Source organism: Nomascus leucogenys, chromosome 7b (assembly GCF_006542625.1).
Source record: "Nomascus leucogenys isolate Asia chromosome 7b, Asia_NLE_v1, whole genome shotgun sequence".
Lineage (NCBI taxonomy): Eukaryota > Metazoa > Chordata > Mammalia > Primates > Hylobatidae > Nomascus > Nomascus leucogenys.
Window position 1 is genome coordinate 8345534 of NC_044387.1, and position 17541 is coordinate 8363074.

The 17541-nt window shown below is 45.8% G+C and overlaps 1 protein-coding gene and 1 pseudogene across 4 annotated transcripts in view; one reads left to right on the forward strand and one right to left on the reverse strand.

The window, feature by feature from the left end:
- LOC100579716 overlaps window positions 1-17541 on the reverse strand; it is a 47301-nt gene that overhangs the window by 12866 nt on the left and 16894 nt on the right. For 2 of the 3 annotated variants that reach the window (XR_004030910.1, XR_001116031.2), the window contains one exon: window positions 43-558. Coding sequence is in view for 1 of the 3 variants with exons in the window: in XM_030815438.1 (XP_030671298.1) it covers window positions 220-558; window positions 802-909 (447 nt within the window). In the remaining 2 variants the exon portion in view is untranslated. Of the gene's footprint in view, window positions 1-42; window positions 559-801; window positions 962-17541 lie in introns of those variants that run through there. The other variant, XM_030815438.1, reaches the window with a different exon arrangement.
- On the forward strand, window positions 16067-17488 carry LOC100607816 (annotated as a pseudogene). The gene has a single exon (XR_121704.4). The product of XR_121704.4 is annotated as an obg-like ATPase 1 pseudogene (transcript).

Below are 17541 nucleotides of genomic sequence, written 5' to 3' on the forward strand. Positions count from 1 at the left end.
GTGGAAGCAGCCCCCTGCAGCACATTGGGCCAGTGGTCTTACCAGATGGATACGCAGCAACTTCCTTTTGAACCTTTTTATTTTCCTGGCAGGAAGAAGAGGGATCCAGCAGTGAGATCAGGCAGGTTCTTTGAGATCAGACAGGGAAACAGGCTCTGTCCACACGAAGTCGGTGGGGCCAGGATGAGGCCCAGTCTGTTCACACATGGCTGCTGCCTCTCAGCTCTGCACAGACGTCCTCGCTCCCCTGGGATGGCAGCTTGGCCTGCTGGTCTTAGGGTTGAGCCAGCCTCCAGCACTGCCTCCCTGCCCTGCTGCCTCCCACTCTGCAGTGCTCCATGGCTGCTCAGTCAGACCCACGCTGGACACGTTCCAGTTGAAGCACGGGGCTGTCCTTACCTCCCAGTCTGGGGTACCTGCCACCTCCTGCTCAGCAGGAATGGGGCTAGGTGCTTCCTCCCCTGGGGACTTCACCTGCTGTCCCTCCTCGGATAAGACGGCAGCCTCCTCCTTGGGGGCAGCAGCATTCAGTCCTCCAGGTCTCCTGGGGGTCGTGACCTGCAGGACGAATAAGAGGGCAGACTGTGGGCAGAAAGGCCTTCAGAGCACCTCATCCTCCTGTTCTCACACTGGGGTGTCACAGTCCTGGGAAGTTCTTCCTTTTCAGTTGAGCTGTGGTAACCTTGTGAGTTTCCTGGAGGGGCCTGCCACTAGCCCTGGGACTCCCTGCCGTGTGTCTGGGTCTAACTGAGCTCTGAAAGGAGAGAGCCCCAGCCCTGGGCCTTCCAGGGGAAGCCTTACCTCCGAGGTTGGCTTCTTCCTACTCTTGACTTTGCGTCTCCGCAGAGGGATGTGGGAGGGGTGACACACAGCTATGAGTGACGAGCAGTCCTTCCCCGACTGGCCCATCCTCTCCAGATGCAGTCCCCCATACTGTGTCTGCCAAGGGTGCCAGCACAGCCGCCCCACTCCAGGGGAAGAGAGTACCAGCCCTTACCCACCTGAGTGGGCACAGTGTAGCATTTATTCATTAGCCCCCACACTGGCCTGACCATCTCCCTTGTGGGCTGCATGACAAGGAGAGAGAAAAGGCTGAGGTGAGAGCTACTGTCAACACCTAAACCTAAAAAATCTGTAATTGGGCTGGGCAGGGTGGCTCACACCTGTAATCCCAGCACTTTGTGAGGCTGAGGCATGTGGATCACCTGAGGTCAGGAGTTCGAGACCAGCCTGGCCAACATGGTGAAACCCCGTTTCTACTAAAAATACAAAAAATTAGCCAGGTGTGGTGGCGGGTGCCTCTAATCCCAGCTACTCGGGAGGCTGAGGCAGGAGAATCGATTGAACCCAGGAAGTGGAGGCTGCAACGAGCCAAGATCGCGTCATTGCACTCCAGCCCGGTCAACAAGAGTCAAACTCTCTTAAAAAAAATCTATAATTGATATCTTTAGAAAGATAAAACTTTAGGGGCTGGGCGCAGTGGCTCACGCCTGTAATCCCAGCACTTTCGGAGGCCGAGACGGGCGGATCACGAGGTCAGGAGATCGAGACCATCTTGGCTAACATGGTGAAACCCCGTTTCTACTAAAAATACAAAAAATTAGCCGGGCGTGTTGGCGGGCGCCTGTAGTCCCAGCTACTCGGGAGGCTGAGGCAGGAGAATGGCGTGAACCCAGGAGGCGGAGCTTGCAGTGAGCTGAGATCGCGCCACTGCACTCCGACCTGGGGGACACAGCGAGACTCCGTCTCGAAAAAAAAAAAAGAGAAAGATAAAACTTTGCATTCATGAAATAAGAATAGGAGGCTCTAAAATAAAAATGTTCAAACACCCACCACCACTAATTCTTGACAAAAATATAGTCTGGGTGCCTTAGCTCATGCCTGTAATCCCAGCATTTTGGGAGGCTAAGGCAGGAGGATTGCTTGAGCCTAGGAGTTCAACACTAGCCTGGGCCACCTAAGGAGACCCCATCTCTACAAAAAATTAAAATACTGGCTGGGTGTTGTGGCACACACCTGTAGTTCCAGCTGCTTGGGAGGCTGAGGTGGGAGGATCACTTGAGTCCAGGAACAAGGCTGCAGTGAACTGTGATCGTGCCACTGCACTCCAGCCTGGGCAACAGAAAAAGACCTTGCCTTAAAAAAAATATATATATAATAATAAGAATGCAAAATCTAATCAAAGTATAGAAGCTAAACTTGAAAAAAATATATTCCAGAAAGAACAGAGAAGAGGTCAGGAGCTCCAACAGCTAAATTATTGTTTAGATGTTTCTGAAAGAGGCAGCAGAGACAACAGACTAGGAGGCAGGGAGAGATGTCTAATAAATACGTTTCTTTTTTGTCAAGACAAGTTCTCACAGAGGAAGAACATGAGTTTCCAGTAGAGAAGGAAACACCAAGTGTTCACAACAATGAATGAAGGGGACCCAGCCCCAATTTTGTTGTCAAGAAAATTCACAACACTGAGGACGGAGCGGAACCTAAAAACTTCCAGAGATAAAAAAGTCTGAGCTTCAGGAATTCAACATTCATCAGACTTCTCAACACCAACCTTTGAAGCTATAAGATAATGAAGACCTTCAAAATCTGAGAGAAAATATTTCCAATCTAGAATTCTATACCTAGCCAAATGCTATGCAAGTATGAATTGAGGTCCTTTCGGATACATAAATGTCTCAAGACTACCCCTCAGGAAGCAACCGGAGGTTGTACTTCACTAAAATAAAGGAGAAATAGAAAAGAAGATAACATGGGACCCAGCACAACAGGCAGGGAGAGCCCCTGAGCATAAGGGTGAATGGGGAGCTCAGGAGGACAGCTGGGCAGCAGACCTCCAGGGTGCTCCATCCAGATGGAATCAAGGAGATGGAGGGCTCCTGACATATGTCTCCATGAAAATGATCATATGGAGAAATGACCTGATCTGTCTAAATGTATTGCAAAGAGATTTCTATTTTTGGCAGAAAATTTGGATGAATTAATTATATAATAGATGCACAGAAAACTAAAGAAAGAGAAGAAAAACTAAAATCATGACTCAACTGGGACTACTGTCTACATTTTTTGTTTTGAGAAAGAGTCTTGCTCTGTTGCCCAGACTGGAGTGCAGTGATCACGTTTCATTGCAGCCTCCACAACCTGTGCTCAAGTAAGTGACTCTCTTACCTCAGCCTCCTTAGTAGCTGGGATCACAGGGCATCACCACACTCAGCTAATTTTTGTTTTTTAAATAGACAGTGTCTCTCAATGTTGTCCAGGCTGGTCTCGAACTCCTGGACTCAAGCAATCCTCCCATGTTGACCTCTCAAGTAGCTGGGATTACAGGCAGGAGCCACTGTGCCTGACCTAGCTAATTTTTTTCTGATTGATTGATTGATTGATTTATTGTACAGAGTCTCACTATGTTGACCAGGCTGCTCTGGAACTTCTGAGCTCAAGTGATCCTCCTGCCTTGGCCTCCCAAAGTGCAGAGATTACAGGCATGAACTATCATGCCTGGCCTGTTTACATAGTTTAATAATGTAAATCTTCAATACTGATCTAATAAAAATTGAAATATGCCTTTTAGAATGGCTTTCAAAAATAACAAATGCTGGAGAGGATGTAGAACAACTGGAACCTCTCGGTTATTGCTGGTGAGACAGCCACTTTGAAAAAGTTTGAGTTTCTTACAAAATTAAACTTACACTTACCATATGACCCAAAAATTCCACTGCTTGCTCTTTACTCAAGTGTAAGGAAAATCTATGTCCACACAAAACTTGTACGTGAATATTAATAGTGATTTTATGCCCCAAACTAGAAATAGTCCAAATGTTCTGGCACATCCATACAATGGACCACCACTCAATAAAAGGAACAAACTACTGATACACGTGACTAGATGAATCTCAAATGCTTTGTGCTAAGTAAAATAAACCAGACTGAAAAGGCTACCATACGTTTCCATTTATATGACAATCTTGCAAAGGCAAAACTACAGGAACAGGAAACTGTTCACTGATTGCCAGGGTGTGGGAGTAGGAGGAAGGGTTGACTACAGATGACTATGGAGGATTTTTTTTTTTTTGAGGCGGAGTCTCAAAAAAATCGCCCAGGCTGGAGTGCACTGGCATGATCTCGGCTCACTGCAACATCCACCTCCTGGGTTTAAGGTATTTTTAGTAGAGACGGGGTTTCACTATGTTGGCCAGGCTGGTCTCACAGGCGTGAGCCACCGAGGCTAGCCACTTTTTTTTTTTTTTTTTTAAGACAGAGTCTTGCTGTGTCACTCAGGCTGGAGTGCAGTGGCGTGATCCCAGCTCACTGCAGCCTCAACATCCTGCACTCAAGTGATCCTCCCACCTCAGCTTCCTGAGTAGCTGGGACCACAGGCACACGTCACCACGCCTAGCTAATTTTTAATTTTTTTGTAGAGACAGGGTCTCACTATGTTGCCCAGGCTGGTCTTGAACTCCTGGGCTCCACCAATCCTCCTGCCTTGCCCTCCTCACAGTGCCCGGCCCTCCTCACAGTGCCTGGCCCTTAGATTCTCTCTTTAACCTCTAACTCCACCCTGTCTTCCTCACTTTCAGCAGAGAGCATAGACACCATCAGATGGGCATTTCCTCAACTTGCTGCCACCAAACCCATTCACTCACCAGCTTCTCACAGGCCATTTTCTTTTCCAGGGGAGGAGGGGAGGAGGCTGCCCTCCCTCTCCGAAGCTAGCCCTACTCCTGTGCCCCATTTCATCTGGTCTTCTCACCTGGGCATTTGAAGATCTCGTCTCACCTCAATATTCTCCTTTTCCTTTTTTCTGGCTCCTTCCATCAGCATCTAAACACATTGCTGATCTCTTCTATTAAAAAGAAAAAAGCCCTTCTCCCTTGAACCCATATGCCTTCTCCAGCTAGTGTCCTGACCCCTACCCTTCACACCAGTCTCCTGAGAGTGGTGTTGGCAGGGGAGTTGTTTACTGCTTTCTACCTCTCCCACACTCCACAACCCACTTCAACCTGTATCTGTCCCCATAAGCCTCTGAAACCCCTCTTACTGAGGTCACAAGTACACTCCTAGTCACCAAACCCAGATGACCCTTTCTTCTTTTTTTGAGACGGAGTCTTGCTCTGTCACCCAGGCTTGAGTGCAGTGGCGTGATCTCGGCTCACTGCAAGCTCCGCCTCCCAGGTTCACACCATTCTCTTGCTTCAGCCTCCCGAGTAGCTGAGACTACAGGCAGTCTGCCACGAGGCCCAGCTAATTTTTTTTGTATTTACTAGTAGAGACGGGGTTTCACCATGTTAGCCAGGATGGTCTTGATCTCCTGACCTCGTGATCCGCCCGCCTCGGTCTTACAAAGTGCTGGGATTACAGGCGTGAGCCACTGCACCCGGCCCCAGCTGACCCTTTCTTTAACGACCTCGCCTTTTCTCTTGGCTGCTTGACCTCTCATGCTCTGGTTTTCCCCCTGCCTCCCACTCTTCTCTCTCTCTCTCTCTCTATCTCTGTCTCTCTATTTCTGTCTCTGCCTCTATCTCTGTATCTCTATCTTTCTGTCTCTATCTCTCTCTGTATCTCTAACTCTGTCTCTATCTCTGTCTCTGTATCTGTTTCTGTCTCTCTATCTCTGTCTCTGTCTGTCTGTCTCTGCCTAAATCTCAGTGTCAGTGTTGCTCCATGTCCTGCTGATGACAAAGACTCTGAACTTCCACCTCAGACACTCACTTCTAGGCCTTTGCATGTGCTGTTCTCTACCCAGAATGTGTTTCTCCATGGCTTTCAAGAAGGCTTCCCTGACTACCTGAGTTCAGGTGGGGTGGCCCTCCTCAGTGCTCTTAGGGTACTGTACTGTCCCGACTGAGGGACCACTTTAGGTCTGTCCACTGTCAAACCCCCAGTAGCTGCCCCTATGCGTGGGACACAGCAAGAGCTCAGTAACCAAATGAATGATTACATGGCTGTGGTTCATCCTAGTGCTTAAAGCCCTGATCAGAGTTGAAAAGTTGCTGTATCTTATTCAGATTTCTGCTAGCAATATATTCAATAGTAAGCTTTGTTAGTCATCTATAACCCGGTGTAAGCGAGGTTATCAGGTCTTTTTCTTGGAGGAGGTTTAGAGGAGGAAAGGAGAGAGAATGAGTCCTAAAGGAGAGAAGAGGAGTAGAAGGGGCATGCCAAGTAGAAAAGGTTGCAGAAAAGGTAGGCTTGGGGCAAAAAGATAATTTTCACCTGCTTGGGTGGTTTACTGAGGGCAGCCTTTTAGGCCTGCTTACCAAAGAGGCCAACCTTGATGATGCTAGAAATTTGCAGATAATCCGTTTACCAGATCAGTGTCAGGCAGCTTATCCACCTCCTCTTGGGCTCTACGACCAAACCCGACAAGAGCACTGAGGCCCAGCTAAGTCTGGGAGTTCAGTGCACAGGCCTCCCCTTTTGCACAGAGAGTGGTGTCTGTGTGACATCATGTCTTAGGGGGGCTTTATGACAGGACAACCTCTTCAGCCTTGGCCAGAACAGCTTGTCAACAGCCTCGGGGTGGCTTTAAATCCCCAGTAGTGAGAGACAGCCCCTTTGTACGTATCTCATTGGTTCAATTCAGCACAAACAGTGCTGACTGAGCAGCTACAATGTGCCAAGCTCTGTGTGAAGACTCATAGAGACACAAAGACGCAAAGGTGTGTAAGACTCAGTCTTTTTTTTTTTCTTTAAGACTGAGTCTTGAGCTGTTGCCCAGGCTGGAGTGCAGTGGCATGATCATGGCTCACTGCAACCTCCACCTCTCGGGTTCAAGAGATTCTCATGCCTCAGGCTACCGAGTGGCTGGGATTACAGGTGTGCGTCACCATGCCCAGCTAGTTGTTTTGTATTTTTATAAAGACAGGGTCTTGTCATGTTGGCCAGGCTGGTCTCAAACTCCTGGCCTCGAGTGATCCACCCACCTCGGCCTCCCGAAGTATTGAGATTACAGGCGTAAGCCACTGCACCCAGCCAAGACTCAGTCTTGTTGCATAACACAATACGCATATTTTCTAAATCCAAAACAAGAACATAGCCTAACAATTGTATGTCATCTATTCATTCATTCAACCAGTGTCTGCTGAGCTTCCATTTTGGTCCAAGCATTATGCTGAGAGGATCAAAGGTAAACAGGACATACAGCCTACCCTTGAGGAGCTCGAAGACTTCAAACAGACATCTTATGGTTCAAGACAATAACTTCTACCTTCCTCCAAATTTCTGTAAATGTAACAATAATTACAAATCTATGGGTGGTTGAAACTGAGGGATGGATGCCTCAGTTTCACATACACATGAAACATTCACCAAGATAGGCCATATTCTGGACCACAAAACAAATCTCAATGGATTTTAAATTTATCTCAAGTATGTCCTTCAACCACTGTGGAATTAAAAATTAGAAATCAGTAACAGAAAGATTCCTGGAAAGAATCTGAGCTCAGACTCACCTAACCCTGCCCCAACCTGATGGTATTTCTCTACCCACCCTGGTAGCTGATCACAAAAGCCATAAACTCTTGGGAGCTTTATGGCCCTGTCCATCACCTGAGAAATCCTAATACTTATCCTGGCCAACTTAGGGCAAGCTTATATCCCCCTTCCAGTATTGCAGCTGGTGTTCTCTTGAAAGCGTCACCTCCTGGCTGGAGGCCAACCAAGTCAGGACATTACAGCAACTCACAACATAATAACCCTGCTCCAAGAAATGAGAAACAACAGCTAATTCCACTGCCTGCAACATCCTGGCTAACCAGAGCTCCTGAGTCTGTCCACGTGACAACTTCACTGCTAGCATAACCAGCATTTGAGAAAGCCAGCACAGTAAACAAAACTACAAGCAAGGACTCTCACACTCACAGTCTACTTTACTCCCTTCCCACCTCCACCAGAGCAGGTGCTGGTATCCATGGCCAGGAGAGCTAAAGACGGATCACATCACAGGACTCTTTGCAGACATTCCTCAGCACCAGCCTGGAACCTGGTAGCCCCACTTGGTGGATGGACCCAGAAGAGCAATAGCAATCACTGCAGTCTGGCTCTCAGGAAGCTCCATCCCTAGGGGAAGTAAGAATTCATCACATCAAGGGGTCACTTTGTGGGACAAAAGAATCTGAACAGTAGCCCCTGAGTTCCAGAATTTTCCCCTGAGTCTACCCAAGTGAGAAGAAATCAGAAAAATTGTAATATGACAAAACAAGGTTCTATAACACCTCCAAAAGACCATACTGGCTCCCCAGCAATGAATCCAAATCAAGAAGAAATCTCTGAATTGCCAGATAAACAATTCAGACGGTTGATTATTAAACTACTCAAGGAGAGACCAGAGAAAAGTGAAAACAAAGAAATTTAAAAAACAATATTGGCTATGGATTGGCCGGGTGCAGTGGCTCACACCTGTAAAGCCAGCACTTTGGAAGGCTGAGGCAGGTTGATCACTTGAGGTCAGGAGTTTGAGACCAGCCTGGCCAACATAGTGAAACCCCATCTCTACTAAAAATACAAAAATTAGCCAGGCATGGTGGTGCGTGCCTGTAATACCAGCTACTTGGGAGATTGAGGCAGGGGGATTGCTTGAACCCAGGAGCCAGAGGTTGCAGTGAGCTGAGATTGCACCACTGCACTCTGAGCAACAGAGTGCTCAGAGTCTCAAAAAAAAAAAAAAAAGAAAAAGAAAACAACAAAAAATACAGGCTGTGGATGAAAAATTCTCCAGAGAAATAGATATTATAAAGAAAAAAAAATCACAATTTCTGCAAACACCACTCTCTGTGCAAAAGGGGAGGCCTGTGCACTGAACTCCCAGACTTAGCTGGGCCTCAGTGCTCTTGTCGGGTTTGGTCGTAGAGCCCAAGAGGAGGTGGATAAGCTGCCTGACACTGATCTGGTAAACGGATTATCTGCAAATTTCTAGCATCATCAAGGTTGGCCTCTTTGGTAAGCAGGCCTAAAAGGCTGCCCTCAGTAAACCACCCAAGCAGGTGAAAATTATCTTTTTGCCCCAAGCCTACCTTTTCTGCAACCTTTTCTACTTGGCATGCCCCTTCTACTCCTCTTCTCTCCTTTAGGACTCATTCTCTCTCCTTTCCTCCTCTAAACCTCCTCCAAGAAAAAGACCTGATAACCTCGCTTAGAGAAAGACAAAACACTTAGAGAAATACAAAATGCACTGGAAAGTGTCAACAACAGACTAGAACAAGTATGTAGGATACAATAAAATTCCTCTTCAAAGGTTTAGCCTGTTAACTTCCTTGTTCTTTGTTCTCAAACTCAACTTTCTTGTTCTCTATGCCTCCTTGTCCCTAGTTACTGTAACTGTAAACAACCTTCCTGTCAGTTTTTTTTTTTTTTTTTTTTTTTTTGAGACGGAGTCTCGCTCTGTCACCCAGGCTGGAGTGCAGTGGCGCGATCTCGGCTCACTGCAAGCTCCGCCTCCCGGGTTTACGCCGTTCTCCTGCCTCAGCCTCTTTGAGTAGCTGGGACTACAGGTGCCCACCACCACGCCCGGCTAATTTTTTTGTATTTTTAGTAGAGACGGGGTTTCACTGTGGTCTCGATCTCCTGACCTCGTGATCCGCCCGCCTCGGCCTCCCAAAGTGCTGGGGTTACAAGCGTGAGCCGCTGCGCCTGGCCCTTCCTGTCAGTTCTAATCAATAACTCACATCTGTTCCCTTGGTTATCCACTCTTCACCCATTCCTCCCTTCAAAACCGCACGTCCCACCACTGTAACTCACATTTACCTTCCGTTCCTTATTTGGGAAAGTATTCACAAATAGCCAATCGGGTCAGTTTAGATTGTGCAGTCCAACCACAGCCCATGAAGGAGTGACACAGAGGGAGGGATTGCGTTAGGAATAAAAACCCCTGCTTTCCTTTGTTTGGTGTGCTCTTGCAATCATGATTGACACAAGCAGCACCCTTCTGCAGAAGTAAATTGCCTTGCTGAGAAAACTTTCGCCTCAGTGCTGGTTTCACTTTGCAGCACTGAGCATTTATCTCCAACAAATCTGGGGCTCATCCAGGATTCCCATTCTCCTCTGGGGAAGGGGTCTCTGGTCACCTCTCATAAGGAGACGCATCCCACTGCCTCGTTGCGGTGGCCTCAGGGTGAGGGATTGGAACCCACCCGGCGTGATGAATAAACCTGGACTCTCAGCAATGTGGGGAAAAAAAGGCTTGCAACACCATGGTGACCAGGTAACTTTCTGCACAGATCAAGGTAAGAAACGTCACAGGGGTGACAAAGCATTTCCTTGGTGGTCACGATATTCTGGAGGTTGAAAGTGTGTGTGAATGATCACAAGCATTACTGCTTGCGGTGCTGCTTATGTGAATGGTACTAAGCACTACTGCTGTGCAGAGTGAGTGTGTCCTATCTGAGGTTCCACGGTCACCTCATACGGCTTAGGACAGATCCTGCCATGGGGTTTATACTGGCATGCCAATGCTAGGAGGGACCTAAATTCCCCTCTGGGAAGTGACCAGAGTGGACAAAGCAAAAGAAGGGTGCAAGGAACCTCCAGCAGGTGGGGCTAAAGGATAGAAATATCTAGTATGAGGGACTGAGCCTCAATAAGCCTCCAGAAAAGGATAGGCAATAAATCTCTAGTATGAGGGATTGAGCCTAACTAGGACCCAACATGGGAAATACCCCAAGCAGGACACAGAGTAAAAAGGATAAAGATAGCAATAAAGATATTCCCGCTGTTAGTCCCCTATGTCTCATGTTAAAATATTGGAAAGATAATGAGAGAATTAAACATAAGAAAAAGCAACAAATGACAAAATATTGCTGTTTTATTTGGACTCAGGGACCCATCCTCAAACCCTCAATCTTTAGGCCAAAGTATGGGTTGAACAAGGATGTGATGTATCAACTTCTAATTCAATGTGTAAATGATAAAAGTCCAGTTTCTCAAGAAGAACTGACCTATGCTCTTTGTTGGAGGCAGGGACCTGTCCTCCTCTTTCCCTTAAAGACAACTAGGGAAAAACTCAATCTAGCACCTCAAAATGAAGAGTCAGAAAAGCCAGTCCCCATGCCTAAAGACTCCAGCACATGGGATCCTCTAGACCATCTTCCCCCATGCTCAGTGCCCCTAACCTTTCCCCTCAGGTAGCAGCTGCTGTCCCCGTTCCTGCTCCAGATCCTCCTGCTCATGTTATTCCTCCTCCTTACAATCCTGATTCTTGGGAATCACCATCCCATTAGCCTGTTCCTTCTCAGCCTAAGTACCCCTCCCTAAAAGGACTCCAACGTAAGGTAGAACAATGTAAAAAAGATATCCAAAATTTCCCATTTCCCTCCACATCTAAGGAGTCAGCCCCAACTCTCTTCCCCTTAAAAGAGGTGCCACAGGGACAGGGGGGCTATTAGTTTTGTGAATGCTCCCTTAACCAGTTCAGAGGTCTGAAGTTTGAAGAAGGAACTTAAGCCGTTATGGGATGACCTTATTGGGTGACAGATCAGGTTGATCAATTCTTGGGACCTCAGTTGTACACTTGGGTCGAGTTAATGTCCATCTTAGGCATCCTCTTTTCAGGGGAGGAAAGAAGCATGATCTGTAGGGCTGCTATGGCAATTTGGGAACATGAACACCCTCCTGGTCAAAATATTCCCAACGCAGATCAAAAGTTTCCCATCCAAGACCCCCGGTGGGACAATATTAATGCAGCTCACCATGAAAATATGCAAGACCTAAGGGAAATGATAATAAAGGGAATTAGGGAATCAGTACCCTGAACCCAAAACCTCTCTAAAGCATTTGATATACAATAGGAAAAAGATGAGGGGCCTATAAAATTTCTAGACAAGAATAAAGGACCAAATGAGACAATATGCAGGCCTAAATTTGGAAGATCCCTTTGGACAGGGAGTGTTAAAGCTCCATTTTGTCACTAAAAGTTGGCCAGATATTTCAAAAAAGTTACAAAAATTAGAAGACTGGGAAAACCAACCTCTAAGTTAACTTCTCAGAGAAGCTCAAAAAAATGTACGTGAGGAGAGAAGCAAAAACAAAAGGCAAAACTCATGTTATCCACTTTCCAGCAGGTGGCCCCAAACCCACACGCTTCTAAACAAAGCTTCCAGGGGGCCAGAAACTATAAAAGGTCCAGACCCTCATTTAAAGGACCCAAGCCTTCTTCTAGAGGACCCAGGCACTTGTCTACCAGACCCTCTGAAGAATTTGGGGCGGGGGGGGGGGGGCAAAGTTGAAGAATCCCAGAACTGAGAGAGAAGAGGGACAGGATAGGTGCTGTAAATGCGGAAGGGCAGGCCACTTCAAAAGAGAATGTCCCAAACTGGAAAAGGAGAAAGAAGCCCTTTAACTCATGACTTTTGAGGAAGAATAGGGGGGTCAGGGGCTCTGTTTACCTCGAGTCCCACCAAGAGCCCTTGATAAATTTACAGGTGGGAACCAAACATGAGCTTATCACCTTTTAGTCAATTCAGGAGTGGCTCGCTCCTCCGTTTGCTTCCCCTCATCCAACACTGCCTGCTCTTCAGAAGAACTTTTAGTCTCTGGGGTAAAAGGAGAAGGATTTAAAGCAAAAATCTTAGAAAGTACAGAAGTTAAATACCAAGATTGGTTGACTCATATCCAATTTTTGTTGATCCCTGAGGCAGAAACTAATCTATTAGGAAGAGACTTTTTTTTTTTTTTTTTTTTTGAGACGGAGTCTTGCTTTGTCACCCAGGCTGGAGTGCAGTGGCGCAATCTCAGCTCACTGCAAGCTCCGCCTCCCGGGTTCACGCCATTCTCCTGCCTCAGCCTCTCCGAGTAGCTGGGACTACAGGCGCCCGCCACCATGCCCAGCTAATTTTTTGTATTTTTAGTAGAGACGGGGTTTCACCGTGGTCTCGATCTCCTGACCTCGTGATCCGCCCGCCTCGGCCTCCCAAAGTGCTGGGATTACAAGCGTGAGCCACCGCGCCCGGCCTAGGAAGAGACTTAATGCTAGAATTAGGCATAGGCTTACAAGTTGGTCCTAAAGGATTCTTTACCTCATTAAACCTACTCACCACCACAGATGAAAAATACATTAATCCTAGTGTCTGGTCAAGGGAAGGAAACCGGGAGAAACTCTGAATCCCTCCAATCCACATCAAGTTAAGAACCCCCGGGGAAGTAGTAAGGAGGAAACAATACCCCAAACCCCTAGAGGGTAGGATAAGATTAAAGCCTATAATTGAAAGTCTTATTAAAGATGGGCTCCTTGAACCCTGTATGTCCCTGTATAACACTCTAATATTGCCAGTCAAGAAATTAGATGGGTCATACCGACTTGGTACAAGATCTTAGAGCCATCAAATAGTCCAAACTAACCATCCTGTTGTCCCCAATCCATATACCATTCTCAGCAAAATTCCATATAACCATCAGTGGTTTACAGTAATAGATTTAAAAGATGCCTTCTGGGCATGCCCCTTGGCTGAAGACAGCCGAGACATATTTGCTTTTGAGTGGGAGGATCCCCATTCAGGGCGAAAACAACACTATTGATGGACAGTTTTACCTCAGGGGTTTACAGACTCTCCAAACCTTTTTGGTCAAATTTTAGAACAAGTGTTAGAAAAAGTTGTCATCCCAAAGCAAATATGCCTGCTCCATTACATGGATGATATTCTCATATCTGTTGAAGACGTAGAGAAGGTAGCTGGCTTCTCTACACATATCCTTAACCATCTGGAGTTTGAGGGGTTATGGTTCTTAAAGGGAAAGCTTCAGTATGTGGAGCCTGAAGTTAAATATTTAGGCCACTTAATAAGTGCAGGTAAGCAAAGGATAGGAACTGAACGAGTTGAAGGCATCGTGTCCTTACCCTTGCCTCAAACTAAGCAATAACTCGGAAAATTTCTAGGATTAGTTGGATATTGACGCTTATGGATTGACTCATATGCCCTAAAAAGTAAACTTTTATATGAAAAGCTTACCCAGTGGAAACTGGACCGTCTCCTGTGGACTTCTGAGGAAGTCAATCAGGTTGAAGAGCTGAAATACAAACTCATAACTGCCCCTGTCTTAGCCTTACCTTCCCTAGAAAAGCCATTTCATCTTTTTGTTAATGTAAATAACGGGGTAGCTTTAGGGGTGCTTACTCAAGAACATGGTGGTCACCAGCAGCCCATAGCCTTCCTATCAAAAATTTTAGACCCAGTCACCTGTGGGTAGCCTCAGTGCATCCAATCCGTTGCAGCTACAGCAGTATTAGTTGAAGAAAGTAGAAAATTAACCTTTGGGGGGAAATTGACTGTAAGCACACCCCACCAAGTTAGAGCTATTTTAAATAAAAAAGCAGGAAGGTGGCTCACTGACTCCAGAATCTTAAAATATGAGGCTATTTTACTAAAAAGATGATTTAACCTTGACTACTGATAATTCACTCAATCCGAGAGGTTTCTTAACAGGGGACCCAAATCTAAAAAGAGAACACCTATGTCTAGATCTAATTGACTATCGAACAAAGGTCAGGCCGGATCTAAGAGAGACCCCTTTCAAAATGGCGTGACACTTATTTATAGATGGTTGATCCCAAGCAATTAAAGGAGAAAAACACAATGGGTATTCAGTAATTGATGGAGAAACTCTTGAAGAAATAGAGTCAGGAAGGTTGCCCAATAGTTGGTCTGCCAAAGTGTGTGAACTATTTGCACTCAGCCAGGTTTTAAAACACTTACAGAGCAAGGAAGGAACTATTCATACTGATTCTAAGTACATTTTTGGAGTAGCTCATATATTTGGAAAAATTTGGGCTGAGCAAGGTCTTATTAATACTAAAGGCCAGGCCAGGCACGGTGGCTCATGCCTGTAATCCTAGCACTTTGGGAGGCTGAGGCAGGTGGATCATGAGGTCAGGAGATCAAGACCATCCTGGCTAACAAGGTGAAACCCCGTCTCTACTAAAAATACAAAAAAATTAGTCAGGCGTGGTAGTGGGAGCCTGTAGTCCCAGCTACTCGGGAGGCTGAGGCAGGAGAATGGCGTGAACCTGGGAGGTGGAGCTTGCAGTGAGCTGAGATCGTGCCACTGCACTCTAGCCTGGGTGACAGAGCAAGACTCCGTCTCAAAAAAACACCAAAAAACAAACAAAAAACTAAAGGCCAAAATATCTTACCCACGAAGAGCTAATCGTCCATGTTTTAAACAATCTCCAGTTGCCAGAAGAAATAGCCATTGTACATGTCCCCGGACACCAAAACGACTTTTCCTTTACAAGTCAGGGAAATAACCTTGCAGATCAAGTGGCTAAACAGGCTGCCATTTCATCTGAAACACCCATCTTTCACTTAACCCCTTGTCTTCCTCCCCCTACTACAACCCCTACCTTGTCTGCTGCAGAAAAGGAAAAATTAATAAAAATGGAGCCAAAGAAAACTCAGAAGGAAAATGGGTGTTACCAGATCAAAGAGAAATGCTATTCAAACCCCTCATGAGAGAAATCCTACCCACCTGCATCAAGGGACCCACTGGGGACCCCAAGCCATGTGTGACACAGTTCTCAGGGTTTATGGGTGTATACCCTAGCCAAACAGGTTACGGATAGTTGCTTAATATGTAAGGAAACCAACAAACAAGTCATAAAGAAATCATCCCTGGGCGGGGAGGGATTCAGGGCTAAGACCATTCCAAAGTGTTCAAACTGACTACACTGAAATGCCCCCAATCGGTCGCCTAAAGTACTTAGTAATGGCAGATCACCTCACTCACTGGGTCGAAGCTATTCCCTTTTCAAATGAAATGGCCAATCATGTAGTTAAAGCATTAATTAAAAATATAGTGCCCAGGTTTGGGCTAATAGAAAATATTGACTCAGACAGTGAAACCTATTTCATAGCACATATCATTAAAAAGCTATCCTAAGCGCTAGACATTAGATGGAAATATCATACTCCTTGGCACCCACCTTCATCAGGGAGAGTAGAAAGGATGAATCAGACCTTAAAGAACCATTTAACCAAGTTAGTTCTATAGATTCGGTTGCCATGGACCAAATGTCTTCCTATTGCCTTGTTAAGAACCCAAACTGCAGTTCCACCGCTGTTGCCGCCGTCGTGCAGCATGCCACTCGGCGGAACGGCCAGGCCTGCATTCTCTCCTCCTTCCTCCCCGCCTCCGGCGGCAGGACCTTTCTCTCGCTGCTACTGGGACCCTGTGTCATAGCCCAGGCTGAGCACGATGCCCCCTAAAAAGGGAGGTGATGGAATTAAACCACCCCCAATCATTGGAAGATTTGGAACCTCACTGAAAATTGGTATTGTTGGATTGCCAAATGTTGGGAAATTTACTTTCTTCAATATATTAACCAATAGTCAGGCTTCAGCAGAAAACTTCCCATTCTGCACTATTGATCCTAATGAGAGCAGAGTACCTGTGCCAGATGAAAGGTTTGACTTTCTTTGCCAATATCACAAACCAGCAAGCAAAATTCCTGCCTTTCTAAATGTAGTGGATATTGCTGGCCTTGTGAAAGGAGCTCACAATGGGCAGGGCCTGGGGAATGCTTTTTTATCTCATTTTAGTGCTTGTGATGGCATTTTCATCTAACACGTGCTTTTGAAGATGATGATATCACGCATGTTGAAGAAAGTGTAGATCCTATTCGAGATATAGAAATAATACATGAAGAGCTTCAGCTTAAAGATGAGGAAATGATTGGGCCCATTATAGATAAACTAGAAAAGGTGGCTGTGAGAGGAGGAGATAAAAAACTAAAACCTGAATATGATATAACGTGCAAAGTAAAATCCTGGGTTATAGATCAAAAGAAACCTGTTCCCTTCTATCATGATTGGAATGACAAAGAGATTGAAGTGTTGAATAAACATTTATTTTTGACTTCAAAACCAATGGTCTACTTGGTTAATCTTTCTGAAAAAGACTACATTAGAAAGAAAAACAAATGGTTGATAAAAATTAAAGAGTGGGTGGACAAGTATGACCCAGGTGCCTTGGTCATTCCTTTTAGTGGGGCCTTGGAACTCAAGTTGCAAGAATTGAGTGCTGAGGAGAGACAGCAGTATCTGGAAGCGAACATGACACAAAGTGCTTTGCCAAAGATCATTAAGGCTGGGTTTGCAGCACTCCAACTAGAATACTTTTTCACTGCAGGCCCAGATGAAGTGCGTGCATGGACCATCAGGAAAGGGACAAAGGCTCCTCAGGCTGCAGGAAAGATTCACACAGATTTTGAAAAGGGATTCATTATGGCTGAAGTAGTGAAATACGACGATTTTAAAGAGGAAGGTTCTGAAAATGCAGTCAAGGCTGCTGGAAAGTACAGACAACAAGGCAGAAATTATATTGTTGAAGATGGAGATACTATCTTCTTCAAATTTAACACACCTCAACAACTGAAGAAGAAATAAAATTTAGTTATTGCTCAGATAAACATACAACTTCCAAAAGGCATCTGATTTTTTAAAAATTAAAATTTCTGAAAACCAATGGGACAAATAAAGTTGGGGAGATGGAAATCTTTGACAAATTATTTTTATTTGTTTTAAAATTAAAATGCTGTGTACCCTCTCCCCCCTCAAT